At 42.9% G+C, this 20,605-nt stretch overlaps 1 protein-coding gene across 2 annotated transcripts in view; it reads left to right on the forward strand.

Annotated features, from left to right (window-relative positions):
* The window catches only part of NSMCE2 (NSE2 (MMS21) homolog, SMC5-SMC6 complex SUMO ligase), a 127,918-nt gene that overhangs the window by 13,971 nt on the left and 93,342 nt on the right, over nt 1-20,605 (forward strand). For both annotated transcript variants that reach the window (XM_082755031.1, XM_082755032.1), the window contains one exon: nt 15,135-15,241. In XM_082755031.1, the coding sequence (XP_082611157.1) occupies nt 15,135-15,241 (107 nt within the window). The remainder of the gene's footprint in view (nt 1-15,134; nt 15,242-20,605) is intronic.

Raw genomic sequence — 20,605 nt, forward strand, 5'->3', positions numbered from 1 at the left:
ACCTTTCCGCAGACCCTCTGCACGCCAGTGGAGTTAACCTTGAGAGAACGAGCACGCTTACAGCTGTAAGTTATAGGCTTGAAATTGCTGGGTGAGGTTCTTTGGCCTCTACTATGCATGAGATCAGAATAGATGATCCTAATGGTCTGTTCCAGCTTCAAAATACTATGAAGTACTGCAGAGGTCTTGTGTGGGCTCTTTAGCACGAAGATAAATCAACCTCTTTGAACAAAAGCCAGAGAGGAATATTTTATCTGAATAATTTACTGTATGAAAATATTCTCTGTAGTATATTAATCTGTCATTTTCTTATCGTCGTATTTCTGCCACAGAAATATGGCAATAAGAAAATACAGCTAGCTCCTGTTTAAATGTAGAGGCTTACAGTATATATAGAAAATAGTGTGGGCTTTGAAGAACCCACTCTGAAGCTTTAATTTTTATCAATTTGAGTAGATCAGTGTTTAGCTTTCGGTGATCTAATTGTCTGCCTAAGTAACTGGGGAGGGAGGAGGAACCCACAAAAGTTTTCTAAAAAAAAATAAAATCTGGGGTTGGCAGCATTCATCAAGATTAAGAAAATAAAGTAATTGTATTTCTTTTCTTGCCTTTTTTTTTTTCCATCAGCAAAAGATTTATCTAAGTTAAAAGTAAGCATTGTGCAGATGTGTTTGGTCAAAGCACTAACGAAACAGTTCCATGGACATCATTCTGAAACCTTCATCCGGATCCCCTCCCAAGAGGCAGTGGGCACTCACCCTGTTTTTTCTTTTTTTAACTTCTATTTTCCCTTCATTTCCATCCTCATCTGTGCTCATCTCTTCAAGAATTCAAGAACTTGTAGCTGTTTGTTTTTTTTAACCTTGCTTTTTGTTACTCACAAATACCTTTTCTATCAGTGCAGATAGAATTAATTATGAGCTTTTTAATACTTTCAGATAAAAAACGGTTTGAAAAAGGCAACTTAAAAATGCACTCTGACTGAAATCCAGGCTTTATGACATATTTCTGTTTACACCAGTGTTATGTGGCATACTGACACTCTAGTGAAGAATGAAGGCTGTAATATGTACTGATTAAATTCCAAGAATTTAAATGGGAATGTTTGCTTCATCAGTCAGAGTCTCACACAAGACATGCATTTTTCTTATGACTGCTGAGAGTGAGACCTATGAAAAATTCCTGCCTTTGGAGAGCAGGCAGAAGTTGTTTGTTTGAACCGTAGGTTTAGATTATTTTTCCTTACACATTTCAGAGATTTTTTGTTTCCCTTTTCTTCTTTCCCATTTTGTCTCAATAGGAACAAGGAGGACGTAATGGGATTATATGAAGAGTGCAAACCAACTGAGATGGTCCCAGTCTGATTTTGCTGAGGCCTTGAGGCAAGGAACAGCTGTGCTCTCAGACTGGGGTTGTTGCTGTGTGGCCTTGGGGAAGTCATTCAAGCTTTGTTGGCATCAGTTTCCCTTCTTTAAAAAGAGATGTCAGGAGTGTTTAGAGAAGATGTATTAACATTTGAATATCACATACCCCTGTGTAGGTATTTGCCTCCGTTGTTGCTTGTGTCTTCTGTGCTTGTGGAAATTATGTTGTGAGGGTCTGGAAAGAATTTCAGCTCAGTGGCGGTAGGTGGTTGGAAAAGGTAAGAGAGAGGTAGCCAGCAGAAATCATGTGTGCAGGGGAAAAACAGGCAGTGGAAACCAATAGCCTAGTGAAGATGTCAACTTCTCCTTTTGTGGATTAACGAGACGTACCACGGCTCCAGTAAGTCATCTCCAATATTGCATCTCTGAAATATGCATAGCACACTGAGTGAAGATTTGCACTTAGATGAATTTTTTGAGTGGACCTTTTGGCTATGTCTGTAGGAGGATAGATTGACATTTTAATAACGGGTCAATAAATAATACAATGTGAAACTGCTGAAAACTGCTTATCGAAAGAAAATTTATCAGTGAAACCCACAGTCCAGCAAAAAGTCAGCCAAAGTGAAAGACAATCCGCTTTATCTCTGAATACTTAGTTCAACTCTCGTTGACAGAGAACCACGTATTTTCTTTCTTCATTAGCTTTGTTTCAGTTTCCAGGCACTGGATTGTATGTCGTTCTCTGCTAATCAGAGCCCAACACGTTGAGAAATCTTCAGGTTGGTGGTGGTAGGTCACGAGCAAGTCACCTTTAACATCTCTTGCTCAAACTAGCCAAGTTAAGCAGCTTTAGCAAGTCTTGATGTAAGACGTGCTTTCCAGCCTTTGAGTAATTTGTGTTGCTCTTTCTTTGAAATACTGAAGGAGCTTACTGAAGAATGCAATTAGCAGGATTTAGTCTCATGCTCGTTGATCTAGAAAGAGTCCTTCCCCAAATTATACAGTATGTGCCATATAAAGATAAGGACATAACTGCAAAGTTGTCAGCATACAATCAGCCCCCATTTTTATTTAAAAAAAAAACAACAAGACAAAACACAAACCTTCTTTAGATATTGAACAGGGGTCTGGCATTTGTTGTGAATATCATAAAGCACAAATTTCTGTGTAGGGAATACAGGTAATCCATCATTGCTTGTGCTGTTGTCCCAGCCACGCTTTTAGGCATCGTTTTTTAGGCATCATTTATATTGTTAGTTCCCAAACTGTGAACTACAAAGCAGTTACTATTAATGAGTGGTGAGCTTATGTCTTATTTTTGTTTTCAGGTTTCCGTGTGTGTGTTAATGTACTTTTATGCCAATAAAACCGCTAAGAAAAGAGCTGTGAGCTGTTATATAGGAAGATGTGAGAAGGTAGGAGGTGACCCCAAGGACAGTGATCACCAGGAAGGTATCACTTGCTAAGAGAGAAAGAATCAAAAGCAGGCTAGTAAAAAAAAGAGCAGAGACGGGGGAACTGGTTGCAGAGGAAGAGAAGGGGAGAGGAGCAAGTGGTAAAGGAAAGTATAATGAAGGAGAAAAGAGGTAAGAAATAAGAAAGCCACAGCAAGAGGATTAACCAGGACAGTACATTGATTGTGCTCTAGATGACGAAAGATACTCAGATGCTTTCCTAACGATGTTTTCCATGGAAGCAACTTCGGTAGTTTCTACAAAGCTGTTACACTTTCACAAAATGGGGAGAGGAGTCTGGCATGTAAGTTGAACGAGAGCTGGTTCACATGGCTGCAAATGAATCACAGATCACGGAAGTGTTGGGGTTGGAAGGGACCTCAGTACCTCTTCTGGTCCAACCCCTGCTTGAGCAGGGACACCCTGACCAGGCGTCGCTTTTGGATGAGAGGGCATACGTGGTCTTTTGGATTAGTCACACACTGGGCTTGTTCAGGATATAGCAATGTGTGAAGCTCCTTGCTTTTTTGACATTATCAAAAAAAAAAAAAAATGCTGTAGCGTTCTGAAATAGGCATATGCTGTAGCGCTCGATAGAAGGTGACAATCTCAAACTGCTCCATAAATTACATATAATGAACTTCCATATGAGAAAAGGCTTAACAAAAGGAGCCAGCTGGCTGAAGGAGAAGGTGGCAGATGAAAAGAACACAATTCAAAGAAGTGTTCACACATTAAGGAAGTATTTTAACAGGCTTTCCCCAGACTGTAAGTGGGAATGGAATTATACATTGCATGTAAATGTCAAGTGACAATAATATCTTGTGAGTTAAATCAACCTTGCAAACTCTTTCCTATTTTTCTTAAGCAGATGAATAAAGTTTAACTTGTGATTTCCTTACTAATCATCTTAGTAAGCAGTGGGTGAGTAGACTTTTTCTGTATGGGTAGATTAATGTGACATTTTCACAATACTATTTTTTTTTTAAAGTTTATTACTTGTGGGTGTGGATCTAATTCACAGCTGCTTTTTGAGTGAATTAGGTATGCCATCACTTATTGAAATTCTGTATTTTTTTCAGTATTTTTAGATCCATCTTTTATCCATACTTCGTTGGAGGTGTGTAGTTTGTCCCGATGTCTCAAGGTAGTCTCTTAATTAAAAATGAAGACTTCTTTTCCACTGAAGATACTTACTTCAGTGCACAGATTTGGCTCAGTCACTTTTACTGAAAGCCACGTTAAAATTAGACAAAATTAAAAAGTTTACTAATATAAGGGGGGGGGATTCTCTGAGCTAGTACATTTCAGCTACACAAATCTTGAGCACAGTGATATGGTTCTGGATTTAATTTATTTTATTAACACAATGTCTCATAGCTATGTGATACTTTTCCAGTTCAGTTTGAGCACTGAACAGAGGGAGCCTTCCTGTATCTGATTACAGAACATTTCCACACCCGGTCTCAATTTATATTCTTTTTTTTTTTTTTCAAAACCACCCCTTTAAATGACACAAGGCCCCACAAAGTTCTTTCTTTTCTACCGTGGACAAAGATAACAGGGTTATCTAAAGAAATGCTGAGAGATCCTCTTCTGTAATGTACTTCAAGCTATGAAACAAATTCCTGTTTCCTCTCAAAATCATAAATACTTGTGCATGTGTGAGAGACCTGGACAATATGGAATTGCACTGTTTTTTTGCACAGAGATGTGCATTTTCTGTATGATAACAAAACGGCAACTTCTAATAGTAGGAGAAATTCTAGTCTGAAGTTTGTGGAAAATGAAATTCCAGCCATGGAAAGATTTAGCTTTGTCACTTACCAGTATGCAAGCAACAGAATGAACGCCACATACCAGCGATTCATGCCAAAAAGGGGGAGATCTGCCAATTCACAGAAGAGATTTTATGCGAAAGAAGCCTGCTAGAGGCAGGATGAATTGCTGGTTTTCATTACGCCTGGAGTTTGTGACCAGACTTTGCCTTTGCCTTGTCTGTGTAAGAGGATTAGGTTGTGGGTGTGCTTTTTTTGTGTGTGTGTTTTTGTCTTTTTCTTTTCCAAGTCGTATTGAGGAATTATGGGCTCTGGAAATCCTGTCTGTGATACTGCTGCATGGTTAGCACTTCGAGGGCACCGTATCAATCTGTGATTCATGCTGAATTAGGTGTTTAGTGTGGGAGACATCACTTGACCTTCATTTACGTGAGGCTCTGGTTATCTGGGCTGCTATAGTCCAACCTTGTTTGCATCCTGTTATCAACAGAAACTAGAACATACCCAAGGCATGTGGAAGTATCTACATTTCCAAGAAAGAATTAACTTTGGAGAGGATACTAATTTATATTTTTCCAACCTTTACAAGACAGAGCCATTTCTGATATGCTAACAGATCGATATTTATGATATTAAAAACAAACCTTTGTATTGTTAGCTATCTATTCCAAAACCAATTTCTCTCTAATTTATTCCAGTGCACATGTGGACCAGTGTCAGCACTGCTGTGAGATCCATCACCGCTCTGTCTGTAGTGGTACAGAACTTCAGCTTGCCTGCCAGCCAAATTCATGTACAAATTTGAGCATAAAACTGGATAGTTGTTCTGCCCTGAGCTGCTTGCTGCTGCAGCTGGAGTACATGTAGTCCCCTGGCTAGTTAGCTGAGGAACAGTCTCGCTCTGTCTGGGGCCACTGCTTCTCTTCTCTGGCTTCTGAAGTCAGCAGAGACAGGGGTTGTCGAGGCAGAAATAGGAAACCTTAGAATGGGAGACTGTGTGGGTTCAGAGGGGAAAAAAAAAAAAGTTATGTTTGCAAGTCTCTAATCAAAATATTTGACATTTAAAAAGCAGACTTATTTTGGCATTTCTCCTCCCCCAGCTGTTTCACTTTAGGTCAATAATGTTAAAATTTCAGTGCTGGAACAGCGTTCGTTGGTGTCTGCCTGCTGCTGCTGCCGTTGGTTGGGGAAGATGAGCTTGGGCTCTGCGTTTCTTTTGCTTGGTAAAAGAACTATGGCCATTAAACCGAGCTGCAATAAGTCAGCACTGGATTGCCTTGAAATGAGGGCTTTCCTTTGTCCTACTTTCCCATGCGATATGTATTCAACTGCTTTAACTTGCACCAGTGCAGTCTGCTGACTGGGGCTTTGCTTGCACGAGAAGGAGCAGCTCCGAGCCTCAGTGGTGCCACGTGGAGCATGTCTAGTCGGCGCAATTAGATTTTGAAGCTGATACATCAGCAGCAGACTCGGATATTATGGTAGCTGGAGCCCAGAACCAAGATCGTTGCATTTACTGAAACATTAGATCTGATTTAATGCGCTCTGATGAGGCCTCGTTGGTGTGCTCGCAGAGCTAGGCTGCCTCCAGTGCTCTACAGAGACACGATGCGTCTGAGAATTTTGAAGGACTTGGGTGAAAAAGGTTAATTTTCCTATCTTTGCTGTTTTTTTTTCCTCCTGTTTCCTCAAAAGTCAGTTTAAGACGGAGGAAATTCTCAGTAACTGCTGCATTTTGTTTGGTGAGGATGCAGTTTGAAGGAGATTCTCTCAGATGAGAGCTGTAACAGATTCATTAGTGGAAGCAAAGTTTATTTTGTAAAGATCCTAACAGTGTTGTTTACTGGTAGATAATAAGAAATATGCCTTATATTAAAGACAGACTTGCACTTCACCCAAAAGTATTTATTTTCCACGTGTTGATGAAATTTAAAGCAAGAGAAGAATCGGTTATTGACAACAGGAAGCATTAACTGGTAAAGAAAGAAGGAGGGGATTATCTCTGTGGAACTTGTGGTGTGCAAGCAGAAATCTTGTGTTCATACAGAAGAAATTGTGCTTCCTAAAAAACAAAAACCCAGCCTGTTGGAAATGAGCAACGTGATTTTGCTGGTATTCCTTTACGAGGGAGGTGATAGGTACAGGAGCTTATGAACGTTTTATGGGAATTGGAAACTCTCATTAAAAGTCCTGGAATAAAAGACTTTAAGTAGCACTTTTAGCAAGGGCTCTGAGGGATCAAAGAAAAGCAATTACAGCACCGTAAGGAGGATTTTTCTGTTCCTGGTGAGGCAAGTATTTCATGCAGAGAAATTTTAGCCCCCTGAAATTCTGATCTTGCCAATGTTGGATCTCCAGAGGAGGACGAGGGCAGGAGGAGGAGAGCAGGGCTCTGTGTTTAAGCCTTGCCAGGCTTCCCATCTCCAGTTCTCAGGCAGGCTGGGTCAGCAGCAGCTCGGGGCCCTGAACCACGCTCTGTTGGGTGGTGCAGACATGCCCACGCCTCCACAGGCAAGGAGCTTGTTAGTCATAGGAAAATCCTTTCCCATTAAAATTATGAGTGAACGTTGTTTTCAGCCTCAATTGCGACGTATGTTGAAATCGACTGAGAAGAGAGGGTTGTGTATATATATATATATATATATATATATAGCTAGGAAAATAGGGGGATTTTAGAAATTACTGATTTCATGAGAGATTGAACTGAGATTCTGGTGTGGAGATAACGTATACATTGTGCTTGCTTAGAAAACACAGGTGTGGTGCTTCCACCTTGTTCTTGGTGAATAATTTGGCTTTGGATGTTATCCCCCCCCCCCCCCCAGCAATTCCACCTGGCTACAGTTTGCCACCCCCTCGAGTGGGCTGGTACATCTGGTAACATACCTGCGCTTCAAATCCAGTTACTGGGACCATTGTTTGGGGGTTTCTTGTTGCTTTGGGGGGGACAATACTATTTTTAGCTTGGATTGTTTCATCGATCCCATTTATAGGGTAATGGGGTGAAAAGTCATATGGTCCCAGCAGGGGAGGACGGTGGAGGAGCAGCAAGGATGGGCGCTGTGACCTGTGGGACTGCCTCTGTTGCCAAGGGTACATGAACCTTGGTATTTAATTGCTACTTGTCTGTCAAATTAATTTCTGTTTCTGTTCTTCTTGGGTCTGTGGATATGGATGGTTTTGAGGAATGATGATGTACTCCTTATTTGAGCAGAGCACAGTATTCCCGAATGGACATCACCGTAATACCAGAAAACTAAGACAGGATTGTAGAAGCAAGTCAAGCTCTCCCCTCTCACAAACTCTTGCATCTTGTCAACGCTTTATGCTCCTTTCAGTGCTCCTGCCTACTAGTTAGACTTTGTTAACTTTAAATTTCTGTCTTTCTGCAGAACCAAATAGGCGTTAGTTGGTTAAATATAGATTAATGTCACCGTGTCCTTGTAATTTACTAAGGAGAGAATCACTGATTCATAGAATATTTCTAGTTGGAAGAGTCCCACAAGGATCATCGAGTCCAGCTCCTGTCTCCACACAGGACCACCCAAAAATCAGACCCTGTGTCTGAGAGCGTTGTCCAAACACTTATTGAACTCCAGCAGCTCGGTGCTGTGACCACTGCCCTGGGGAGCCTGTCCCAGTGCCCGGCCAGTCTTTGTGTTGAATAACATTTTATTTAGGATTTTATACAGCAAAACCTCTCAGCACACATTGGAGTGTTTACAAAATCCAGCTCTCTGTGAGAACCCTGTTCGTTTCACTAGGTATCACCCCAGTGTCACCAAGTGTTTGGAGATGCTGCCCTTCCTTGCCACGCAGCCTGCTTGGAGACCATGGCAGAAATATCTGGTGAGCTCTCAAATCTGAACTGGGATCGTTCTGACTTTTAGCCTTCCCCTGATCGTCTTTAAGAAAAACAAGCATTGTAAGGAAGGATCTTTCAAAAGCGCTGCTGGCCTAGTTCTGCTGGCAGTGGAGTTTAAGGGAGTTTCATGTTGAGCAAAAGTTTCGTGATTACTTTGTTATAGAATAATATAGCAAGTTGTTTTCAAAAGCGCTTAGTAATACCGGGTACCTCCGCTGCTCCGTGCCCACTCTGAGATGACTCCTGTTTTCAGAACGTGTGCGACACCCACTTGCCGAAAATGCCATCCCCTTGAATTGTTTCAGACTGGGCATTCGGAAAGCAGGCACCCTGCATCGTCCATTTGTCTTGAAGTTCGGACTCCGTCTACAATATAAAGCACTCGGGTTTCATTTCTATGGGATTGGCAAGAGCCTCCTGAGTCACTGAATCTTGTCTTCCCGTTTCAGACAGTCATAGCCTACAGGGAAATGGCTTGTAACATAGGAGGAGTTTTCTTGTCAGGAGCAGTTTGTAATCTAACAGCCACTCTTGGCTCATCTGACTTTAAAAAAAAATAAAATATAAGCATTGAGAACTGGATAATTGAAGAGTTTATTTTATTTTTTTTCTTTCAGTTGCTGTATAAAATAAATGTTTCAATGCAGACTGCGAACCACTGCCCTTTCCTCTGCAAAATAAAACCTCAGAAGACCTGACTCAGGTGGTGAAGCAAAATGTTTGACCTGAATCCAAGTATTGTAATGTGATTTGGATTTTTTTTTTTAAAAAAACAAAAGCCAAAGAGAAATTAAGGTGAAGTTTTAGGAACCATTCACAGGCGATAGTTTTGGTGGAGCCATGGGCATGATCAGCTAACAGGTTTCTGCTGTGCTGCTTTGTCCCTGGCAGGTTCCAGCAGTCCTTTCTCCCACACTCATCTCTTTTCTTTCCCCTTTCTCTTTGCTAGAATATTGGAAACTCAGATTCAACTTCCCCCTTTCCTTGAGAGGACTTGCACTGCTATTTGTAGATGTGAACTCGCTTTCATCCACCTTCCAGAGGGGTGGTTTAGAGACAACGTTGTCGGTTATCGAGGAGTAGTGCAGAATGGATGAGGGTGGAAGGCACCTCTGGAGGTCGTCTTCTCCAAACCCCTGCTCAAGAAGGGCCACCTACAGCTGGTTTCTCTTTCTGTCACTGATGCCATTTCACTTTGTAAGCCATACCTCATTTTCCCTAGAGTCCTGGTATCTAGGTGAAGGTGCAGGTCTGTAAAATCACTGTCGCACACGGCCTGTAACTCTGTACAAAAGCTTTCTGCGTGAGTGGAATGACTTCATTAGGAAACAGCGAAGGAAATCCAGCTCGAAACACGCTGCAACCCTGCTAAGGCATTTCCTGAGAAGTTGGAGGCGTCTTTAGGACTGGCTTCAGCTGTAAGTAGCTTCTGATCATTGTATGGAAGGAAGTTTTGCAATTACTGCCCTGAGTTCCCTTTACTCCACCAATTGTCATTCCTCATATGGTTGTTGGCACTCTGATCAGCAATAATTGTTCTTCTCTTGCTAATTGCAGTGGTTAGTTCCATATCCAGAGGGCTTCCCTGCCATTTTGGGGCATTCCAGTTTCAACCATTTCTCTGGCTTTCACATGAAGACACCTGCATTCAGGAGATTCAATTCCAGGACACAAAACAGCTTTTTGCTGTTCCTTTGCATTACTTCCGATTTTTTTCTGTTCACAACTTTCTGTACTAGGCTGCTCTTTTTGCAGCCTAATAAATAAATGTGTTACAGACCAGGGGGATGAGGCTTAGAAAGAAATCTTCAGTGAGAGTTTTCTGAGGAGCTGTCCATATATCTGGAGGAGGAAAAGTGAAGGATTATCCTGAGTGCTGGAGAAGTGATCAGCCTCCTGTTTAAGTTCCTTATGGTCTGTATGGGCTGAGTGCCGTGGCGAGTTTCAAGTACATCTGGACAGAGAAGGGAACTAACACTGTGTGGTCTCATCTGTAGGTCTGCCATCTCCACTGAGCATCTAGACAGTAGGAGGACATCTTGCTACTGTCTTCTCCAAATGTTTTGTGTGAATTTATTCGTAAAGATTCATAAAGCGTAGGCTGATAGCTTTATTTTTTATTTTTCCAGATGCGTTGTCCAACTTTAATTACAAACAGGTTTGAGTTGACTAGAACTGGGGGCAAGGAGATGGGGCAGGGGGAGTCTGCACTTCTTTTTTAATGTATTTGCTTAAAAAAAAAAAAAAAAAAAAAAGCCAACAAAAATGCTTAGCTGTATCCTGAATTGAGCATGCACATTCTCCCGCAGAAGATGGAACTAAATCCAGGAGCCCTGGAGCCTGTATTCCCCTGCTGTCAGCAGTAACTTGAAACCTGTTGGCCAAGTGTGTGTTTTTTCATGCTGCTGGTGCATACGGAGACAGCTGCCTACTACTGCTGTTGCTGCTGGCTTGAGTGGCAGATGTTTGTGTTGCATCTGTTTTAAAAGTCTGAAATCCGCTGTCAAAATCTGTGGGCAACGGTTTCCCATTCCTCTTTTGCCTCGTACAATGATGGAAAAAACAGCGTGCAGCCTGGAAATTCGGAGTAACCTAATATGTAGTGCAAGAGGTAGAACTCCCAGCGTCCTGTTTTGCTTAAAATTGGAAGCAAATCATTTTCGTTAGCCAATAATAGGAAGATGTCAATGTTGATATTTATGTTAATCCACGCTGTCTGTGCTTAACTGTTCATTTTATGGACTGTTATACTTGGAGGCTTGGAGCCTGCCTGTAATTTCATGATACTCCAGCCTACTTTGTGTTTCAGATAGTCTGCTGTGGAAGTGAATGATTATTTTAATTGGTACGCCTTGGCTGGAGGTCAGCTCTTACACCATAAATAAGCAAATAATGATGCGGTTAGTAACTTTTGCACAGAAAAAGAGAAAAATCTTTTTTTTTTTCAGTGAAAAATCTTTAGAAATTTGCTAACTTGTGGATGTATACTGGGAACCAAACACTAAATATGAACTCAGATGTTAGAAGGAAAGCATGTTTGGGGCAAACGGGGGGCATTTTAGACGAGTGTTAATATAGAAAGTGTTAAAACAGAACTGATTTGACTATCCCATTACTTTAACTTCTGTTTTAGCACTTTGGGGCTCATGATATGTAACCCTGCCCTGATTGATGACAGTTTGAATCAGCAGTGAGGCACCTGAGCATGATCAATTTGATCTCGTATTAGAAATGAGAAATCGAACTCTTGCTGATCTCTTTGTGTAGTTTTGTTACTCAATTTGTAGGGAGACTTTTCAGAGTAGTAGCCCCGTCGCTATTATAAAGAGCGTTCATGGAGTCATGTGAGCTTGAATTCATTCTTACGAAGAGGGGGGTATTCAGCCAGCCAATTTTAACATGAAGCACATGAGCCTTTGAAAATGAAAATTATGGCCTTGAACTGGGCTTTCTCTGAGTAAAAGATGTAACGTTGCAAAATGTGTAATCTCTGGGTGGTGAGGGTAAAGGCTTGTGGAGAAATGCTTACTAAACTCAACGTATTTAGCCTAGATAACAAGGAGACTTAACTACAGCATGCAACTTCAATGGTATTTTGTGGCAGTAGCTAAAAGCATATGCAGAGGGTTCGCAGTGCATTCCTTAGATATGGATTAGAAACAAGATGAGGATAAATTTTGATTAGATAGCAGCGAGGCACCCATCCAGCACTCGCAGAGCGGCTGGTTTTGGCGTTGAGCTGGGCTGTTGGCCTGCAGAGGGAAAGGTCTGAGTGCTTTGGAGAGCTGGCTGGAGTCTGGTCGGAGGGCACTCAGCAGATAACGCGGTCCCAGCCTGGTGGGAGAGGGAGAGTATCTCGAGTCTCTCTCTGCCATGAACCTCCAGTGCCTTTCTCCAGGCTGAAATAAAGGTGGCGGTGGGGTTTGTGGAGTGGGTAACACACAGTGCCATTTCAATCTTCCAGAAGCCTGATGTCAGAAATAAATTTTGATTCCTCTTGTGATTATAGCGTGATTAAACTAGTGGGTTGGTGGAATTTGGTGCAGGATGGTGATTAGGAAAGAGAGGTAAGTCTTTCTTCCCTAATTTCTTGTTCCCCAGTAAGGTGAGGTCAGCTGGGATGTGCTCATTAGTCTGTGGGGGTGTCTGTTGTACGGAAACGTCGAAGCTTCTGGGATCCCTGCCTTGGTGAGCTGTAAAACTTCACATCCCCATACAGAAACCCACGGCTTCTCACCACGTGTGCTCAAGGTCTGCTCTGCTCCTTACCAGGGAGGGGCAGAAGTGATCTTAACTCACCAGGGGAAAGGAGAGTGTGGTGGGAGCCATGCACAGGAGGGCTATTGCCATGTCTAATGTACGGCTGTGATAGTTTTGTAAAGGCCAATGGGATACCCTGTAATGTAAGTTTTCTTTTAGGTCTCCTTTAGGAGTTGGGAGATGAGTGGAGCAATGTGGGAGACCTCCTCTTAGCTCTCAGGACCTTGAACTGCAGGTGGAAAACGTGATCCCGGATCTGTCAGGGGGCACAAATGGGGGCTGGCCATCGCTGGCCTGTAGGCAGTCCTTCAGACCCATCTCTATTTCCATCGTGCCTTCAAGGGTGTGCTCTGGTTGTGTGTTAGGGTCGGACACATTCAGAGCTTTTACAGTATATATAACATAACACAAAGAGCCTCATGGGCACGGAAGCCCAGGGAGACAGCAGTGACTATCGCCGGGACTTAAACCAGGCCGGTGGATGGGAGGAACAGTCAGGACGTGAGGGATGTGGGGCAGGATATAGTTAGAGATCATGTCCCTCCTCCCTGAGCTGTTCCGGCTCGGTGTGCTTTATTTGAGCGCGCTTCCCCAGCGCAGTGGGATCAGGTGAAGCGTTATTATTCCTTACCTAAACCTTTTTGTGAAGTCAGGACAGGTGACGTTCATGCAGCTCTCTCGGTGTTCAACAATGTACTTCTCTTCCCCTAAAAACAAATAAAAATAAAATCGATTTAGGCCGCTGCAGTTTCTTTATGCCGTGGATGTGATTCATTTTGGCCATGGGAGGAGAATGACAGTCACTTGCTGCACAAACCTTTCCTGTGATTCACGGAGTGCCGTTTGTGGCAGCCTCCAAGGAGGTGCTTCATTCACATGCTTCCTAGCAGGAAGGAAGGAGCACGGTCACAGTTACCAGATAGGGCATGGAAACGGGGTGGGAGGGAAGGGAAAGGGGAGAGGGAAATGCCGATTATTCAGAAGAAAGATGCGGGGATGCCAAAACTGTCTGCGTTATTCATTCATCTGCTTAATGAAAAATGGACACATACCAAGCCTGGATAGACTTACGGGAAACATCATGACTGTAGTTGCCGTGTTCACAAAATAGTATGGCTTATTACGGACCTTTATGGGGTAAATGTGCCTTAGCACTTTTCCTTCTGTCTCCTGGATCCATCGGTGTGGTGTGCGGCTCCTCCCCGGCTGATGCATTTCAGCAACAACTCCCGGTTCTGCTCATACACCACGCACAGCTTTATGGTAGCGCTGTGCAGAGAGGGATGTTGGTGCTCCAGCACACTCACACGGTTAGCAACTTGAGAAGTGTGCTGCCTTGCCAAATAGGAAAACATTTCCCTGTATTCACACACACACAAAAAAGCAGCTATACAGTGATTTTCTTCCTGAAAATACCACAATTTAAGGGCGCTTCCACTGCTTGTAAAGGAGAACCCTCCATTAAATGACTGCCCCCAAAATAATGCTGCGTGACAAACCTGGGGGCTCTTTCACACCTTCCAGCTGTTTTTTCTGTACCTGGAAACTGCAGAGTGGGAATAAAAGGGAGCGGGAGAAGTAGAAACTTGTTTCCTAGCACCTTAATTTCCCGAATGGGTTAGGGGTTGTGGCTGGCAGTTCTCCCACAGGTGGCAGCATTTGGTGCTGTGCGTGCCCCTGTGGCAGGAGTTACTGCTGCCGCCTGTTCAGCCCTGCAGCACCCACCAAGAGCCCTCACCCAGCTGAGGAGATGCACGGCAGGTCAGAATGGGAAAGCAGAGGTGTAGGTAGAGATGAAAGGGGTGAAATTAGGAGCAGTGCGGCAGAGAATGAAAGTGGATGTGAATTACTAAGCACGTGGCCTTTATTCATTGATTTTTCACTGGCAATTAAAACGTTACTGTCTGATTCACCAATACTGTTCAGTTTTCCATTGCTTCCTGGGTTATAAAATGCTGGCTCTGTTTTGATTTTGCACTAGCTGTGTTTATTGGGGACAAAGGGGTCTGGTTATAGCCCTGGACTATACTGTGCTGAGAGGGCATTTCAGTTTCTTCTGAGTACTTCTGAGGCAACGTGATGAGTCATGAAATACAACTTTTGCAGAAAATATCCTGATTGCCTAATGACTAGGTGCTGGTAGATGCAATTACACACACTCTCTCTTGTTCACATGAAACCAGGGAAGTGTCCTTCTGAGTAAATTTGTTCAAGTTACCCAAGAAATGTCAAGGTTTACAGTTGCAAAATAGGAAGGAGGTATATGTTTGAGGAGCTTGAAAACACCTGCTGTGCCTTACAGATGTTGTAAGAAATTCACATTAATGCCTGTCTTCATATCTGTAAAGCAGAAATGCTGCCTGAGACTAACACGGCTGATCATCCCTGTACGAAATATTTTGTTTTGCAGATGATGCGGAGGATGTTAACAGTATGGAGAAAGTCATGTTAGAATACGCTGCAATGGACAGAGAACTTAATCACTATATGGAAGCAATCGAAGAAACAGTAAATCAGGTAAACTGTCACCTTCTGTTAGTTACAAAAACATGTCCTTATCTAAACACCATCTTTTAGTAGATGCAAATGTTACACTAAAAAAACAGAATTTGGGAAAAATAGATCATCAAACGGTATGAAATACCAAAGTTGCCAGGACAACAATTAATTTTTCTTCCTGCATGCAGCATGATCCAGTTCCTAATTGCACGTTTTTGTGTTACTGCTTTCCCCAATACTCTTGCACCAGTCAGAGTACGGGACGAGCAGTGCTTTGGGAACATTTGAGGACCATGTAGTTAGGTCACCGGTGTCTCGGATGGTACTGGTTTCACGTGCAGTGGGAGACAGGAGCTGTGTAAGGAGCGGGGCAGCTGATTTCAGGCATAAACGAGTGGTTGTGGTAGGAGAGGAACTAGTGAAACCTGGTTTCCAGTGTCTTTCAGCCCACATGGATTTGCTGATCCTTAATAAAGGCTTTCCCATGCTGTGCCCGTGCCCCTCACCACCCACCAACCCCCAGGGGTGCCTTGTCCAGGCCACCAGGCCCCTGCTGCTGCTTCACCTCGCCAACAGCTCGGGGTTGTGGCCTTCAGCTCTCACCAGCACTGCCTGGCCAGCGGCAAGCAAGGCATCAAAAACTTGGATGCAACGGCAGATCCATGCATCGAGAGAATCAGTTTCAGTGCTGGCTACTCGATGGCTTTATTTTCATCAAGGGAGGTTCCAATGGACATCAGGAACAATGACGTTAACATGAGGGTGGTCCTGCACTGCAGCAGGCTTCCTGGAGAGGTGGGTATGCCCCGTGCCTGTCAGTGTGCAAGAGGCATTGGGATAATGTCCTCATAAATATGCTTTGGCTTTTGGTTAGTGCTGAAGAGGTCAGGCAGTGGGACTAGGTGGTCTTTGAAGGTCCCTTCCAATCGATTCCATCGCATCCCATTCTGTCCCATTCCATCCCATCATACTCAGAGAACTCAACTTTAAAAGTAACCCATTTTTTGGTAGCTGCAAATAGACTTTCAAGCATCAATTCTGTAGGTATTTCTCTAGAGGAAGCAAATGCATGTCCCTGATTTCCCTTCAAGGTATAAAATCTGTGTTTCAAGGTACGAAGGCGTTAGAGCATTTCAGCTTTTTTTTTTTTTTTTGCTATTTTTAAAACAAAGGAGAGGAAGCGATGCATTTTTGCACTAGCTCTATTCTGAGAAGTTCTGACAGGTTTTCTTTTAGTGAGTTTTATAAATCATCCTGAGTCAGATGCTCAGCTGAAAAATCTTCATCCAGGTAATTAAATATTGCATGTTTAAAAGGAGCTGGAGACTGTCTGCATCAGCAAATGTTGGACAGCATATTCAGTGTCCCCCATGCAGTATTTAAACATGCATTCAATGGACATGTCACCATCATTGCAGAACTCGTGGTTTACATTTCTCAGAAATGGGACAGGTCAGAACTTTTTCCTCTTCTTTGGAATATTCAGTATTTTTAAAGTTTCCCTAATAAAGCATAAGGTAGTGCTCACATCATCGGTGATTAATGGTGTATACCTGGACTTCAGTGACATGTGGTAGGTTTATATTTTGATTATAAGCTATTAACTAAATGGGGTGTTATTATTGTAACAATATAATAGGAATTTCAAGTAATTTTCAACATTCATTCTTTTCTTTCATTATTCCTGTGTATCAGCAAAACACTTTCTTCATATTTTAGGAGTATAAAGAGGAAGTCTGTGCCTTAGCTAGCAAAGCGCTCAAATCCTGTTTACATCAGTTGCCTTTACTCATGATCTTTAGGTTAAGCATAGGCTTAACTGTTTGTTGAAGCAAAGGCAATTTTGTGGGCTTAGGTAGGGCAGTGATACAGTCATGATTTTTGGACGGGCTTCAGCAGCATCTGTTGTGTGCACACCTATGCTTATGTGTAAAGAAAGCAAGTATTGGAAGCTTGGTTTGCTGCTTTTTTTTTTTTTTTTTTAACCCCTCCCTAATTTAACTTGTTTAGATTGTGTCAGACTCCTCCTTAATTTGCTGAAACAAGCTCCTTCCCTGTTCTTTCATTCCTAAGACTTTAAAAACGCAGCTCCAAGATGTTGAGCACATTTAAGGGTTTGCGTGGATTATCAAGTCAGTAATGACTAATTTATTAGCCCCAAGCCATGCTTCTCCTATCTTTTTTTCCCTGCCTCACTCTAGGGAATTTTCTGTACTTTCCACTGCCTGCATTCTGAGCAAACCTTTCAGAATAAGAGAAAGAAATGCATATAGGGTTCTGCAGTAGAACAAAGATGTGAATTGTTCCCTAAAAACCAACAGCTCAAGCTTTGTTCTGGAGGGTAGCTGCACGCTGTGCCTCCAGAACTGCACAGCAGATCTCCAGTTACCTGTCAGAGATCAGCTTCAAATCTGCTTCTGGGAAACAAAGACACCGTTGCTGAATTTAGGGCTGCACCTGGAGGTAGCTGTAGCAAGGCTTGGGTTTAAAATAGCCTCGACCGGCTTGCTCCCTGGCTCCATCTGAATTCCTTGCCTGAGGGCTTTCCCTGGGAAGTTGCAGCAGGTCACTCAATTTCACAAGCAGACTGGGTTTTGTCTACTGTATTAATAGTGTTTATCTCCAGCTGGACAACACGTTTTATCCGATTATTTTGTCAGGGTTTCTGCTGTCATTTTTTTCTCATCTGTGTGTTTTTCTTTTTCAGACAGCAGCGAATCTGAAAGTAGGTTGTACGCTGTGCTTTGCCTCCTAATCACCTGCTTGTAGTCCATGTCCAGCTGGGAGCTAGCAAGATAAGGAGGATGGCATCAGTTAAAATTCCTGATTTATGGTTTTATTATGTGTACATTTAAATGACTCGCAGAAAGATACCATACAAAAGAAGTATGTACTGTAAATAACAAGGAACTAGTACGAGATGCAGTTACGTGTTCTTAAACGTGGAGTTTTTATTGGTTTGGGCTGCAGTGGATGGAATGCAGAAGGTGGAAATTATCGGCATCGCCTTCTGGTTGAATCAGCAGCCTGTTGAGTAAGAAGTGAGCAATTCAATCACAGTGGTTCCAACAATAGGCTGTGGGAAACCCTTTGACTGTGGAAACTCCCTGTGCCACTGGATTTTCTTGTAACTGTGGAATGACTGGACTCCTACTGCTGCTGCCTTCTTGAGTTTTTTTTTAATGAGTATTTTCAAAATAACTTAGCCAATGTTTGGGCCCTTTCCATGCAATGTCAGGGCAACACTCTTATTTTTTAATGTAGCAACAGCACCAGAGGACTGACGGAGCTGCAGTACCTCTTGCTGACTTCATACATTGGAGTGGCCCAAGCGATGGGGACCCAGGCTGGCTGGGCCAGCTCAAGTGTCCCCTACTGTGGGAGCGCTCTCGAGTGGCCAGAGTGCCAGCATATTGTGCCTGCTCTGTCTCCTACTCTGCTTTCTAGATTAGAAAGGGTGTTGGCCAAGGATTCCAATTGCTTTCTCATCTTTTCAAGCATTTAGATTTGTGGGGGGCTGAAAGAGCTGGGATAATTTTTCTGAAGTCCCCAGGCTTCTCTAAATAAAATGAATCACAAGATACTCTAGCTCTAGCTAGAGAGCAAGGAAGACATAACTAACACTCCTAATATTGCATTATTTGTGCCTCTCTTTTCTTCTCCTGCACCCCCATGTCTCATCTCTCCACTAAATTTGTCAAGGAAAGAGGATCTGGACTTTTTTTTTTTTTCTTTTTTCCCTTCAAATTAGAGAAGCGTTGATTTTGGTAGTGGCACACTGGCAAAGGTGACTTGGTGCTTCCTGCTGTAAGTTACTGCTTTGCCAAATGGAGATCGATCTTGCTTGCATCCTGTCTTCCTTTTGCTAAGTCTGAGCACTGTGAGGAAGCCTGAAATCTAAGCCTGAGTGATGTGGAAGAACAGCATAGGAGTTGTGTTTAAGAAGAGTTTTTAGCATCATATGAAAGAATGGCTGAGAGCTGGAAGAGGCAGACAGAAGGGTAAAGGGCATGGGCTTGGGACATTGGGAATTCATAGAGATATACAGAAAGGAGGCTGCTTGAAAGAGTACTCTGAAAATGAAGCTGTTAAGCTGGAAGAAATAGGTCGGAGTATTAGAACTTCTCATGTTGCTTGGGTTTTTATCCCTGCCCCAGCTTTCCCATGCTGTTTCAGGTGAGTGATTTATAGCAACGTGTCAGTGGCTGCTTGTGTCTTCTGTGTTTCCTGATTGTCCTGCACAGAAACAAGTGCTTGAGCTCAGCTTATAAATGAAATGAATGGTAATTATAATCTGAACACACGAAGTGGAATTAAACACGTTCTTCGTTGTTTTTTGCCTATAAAAGTACATACAATCGGTGTAGGTGTGCATCTTGCATGGGAGTTGAAGCCTGGTTCACTCAGCCCTGTGTGCTGTTACCTCCCGTCAAGTGTTGAGTCTTCCCTTGACAGCAATGAGGGATGCTCCCGTGTTCCTTAAACAAAACCAGTTTTGTCTCTACAAAATATACAAGAACTACTCATATTTATTTTATATTTGTGGTAATAGTTCCTTTTTATTTATAAAATAAATATAAAAACTATTTATTTCTGGTGATAGCTCATTGCAGGGGCAGTAGGGGGATGTTTGTTAGCTTTGTCAGTAATGTAGAGCAGATTAGTAAGTATTGAGGTCTGTTATCTTCGTGGCCAAGTGTATAGGTTTTAATCCTGCTCAGGAATAATTCCATTCAGCGCAGTTTGTAACTGACCTAAGCAGCATTGCAGGATAGGAAAGAATCCTATTTAAAACTCAGGAAAGTCCAGGGGCTATATTTGACTCACAAATGGTTTAGAAGAATTCCAGCTTCTTGACTTAGCACATAATGCTCTCCTGACTTGGGCAATCCTCCTCGGCCTGAGAAAAATGAAAGGGACTTGCAGATAACATCTTTGTTACCCAGGCTCTGCCAGCGTAGCTGTGCTGGCACTGAATCCTGCTGGAGAAGGCTCTGCCACTATATCCAAGTCGTGCCTTTTGACCAAGCAAATGAAGCCAACAAAACACGTTGAGGAGTGGTGGCTGCACCTGCAGCACGGGTTTTGAAGGAACAGCAAGGTCAGTCAGGGGATGTGGTGCCACCTGGCCCCCGTGCTCCTTGGTGGCACAGCTGTGGCAGCAGAGCTAACGTGGTGATCACATCCAGTTCGTGTAGCTGGCACTGAGATTAGTGTCATCAGTGACCCTGCTGCCTGTTAAGAGACAGGGCAGGGCCTCAAAATCAGGTTGTCACTTGGTCTTCTAAGGGCTGAGTACTGGGAAGACCATGAATCCCTCGGGATTGTTGTTTTTCAGTTGGTTCAGCACTCTGCCAGTGCATGGTGATTGGCACTGGGACA

This window comes from Aythya marila (genome assembly GCF_965140915.1).
Source record: "Aythya marila genome assembly, chromosome: 2".
Taxonomy (NCBI): domain Eukaryota; kingdom Metazoa; phylum Chordata; class Aves; order Anseriformes; family Anatidae; genus Aythya; species Aythya marila.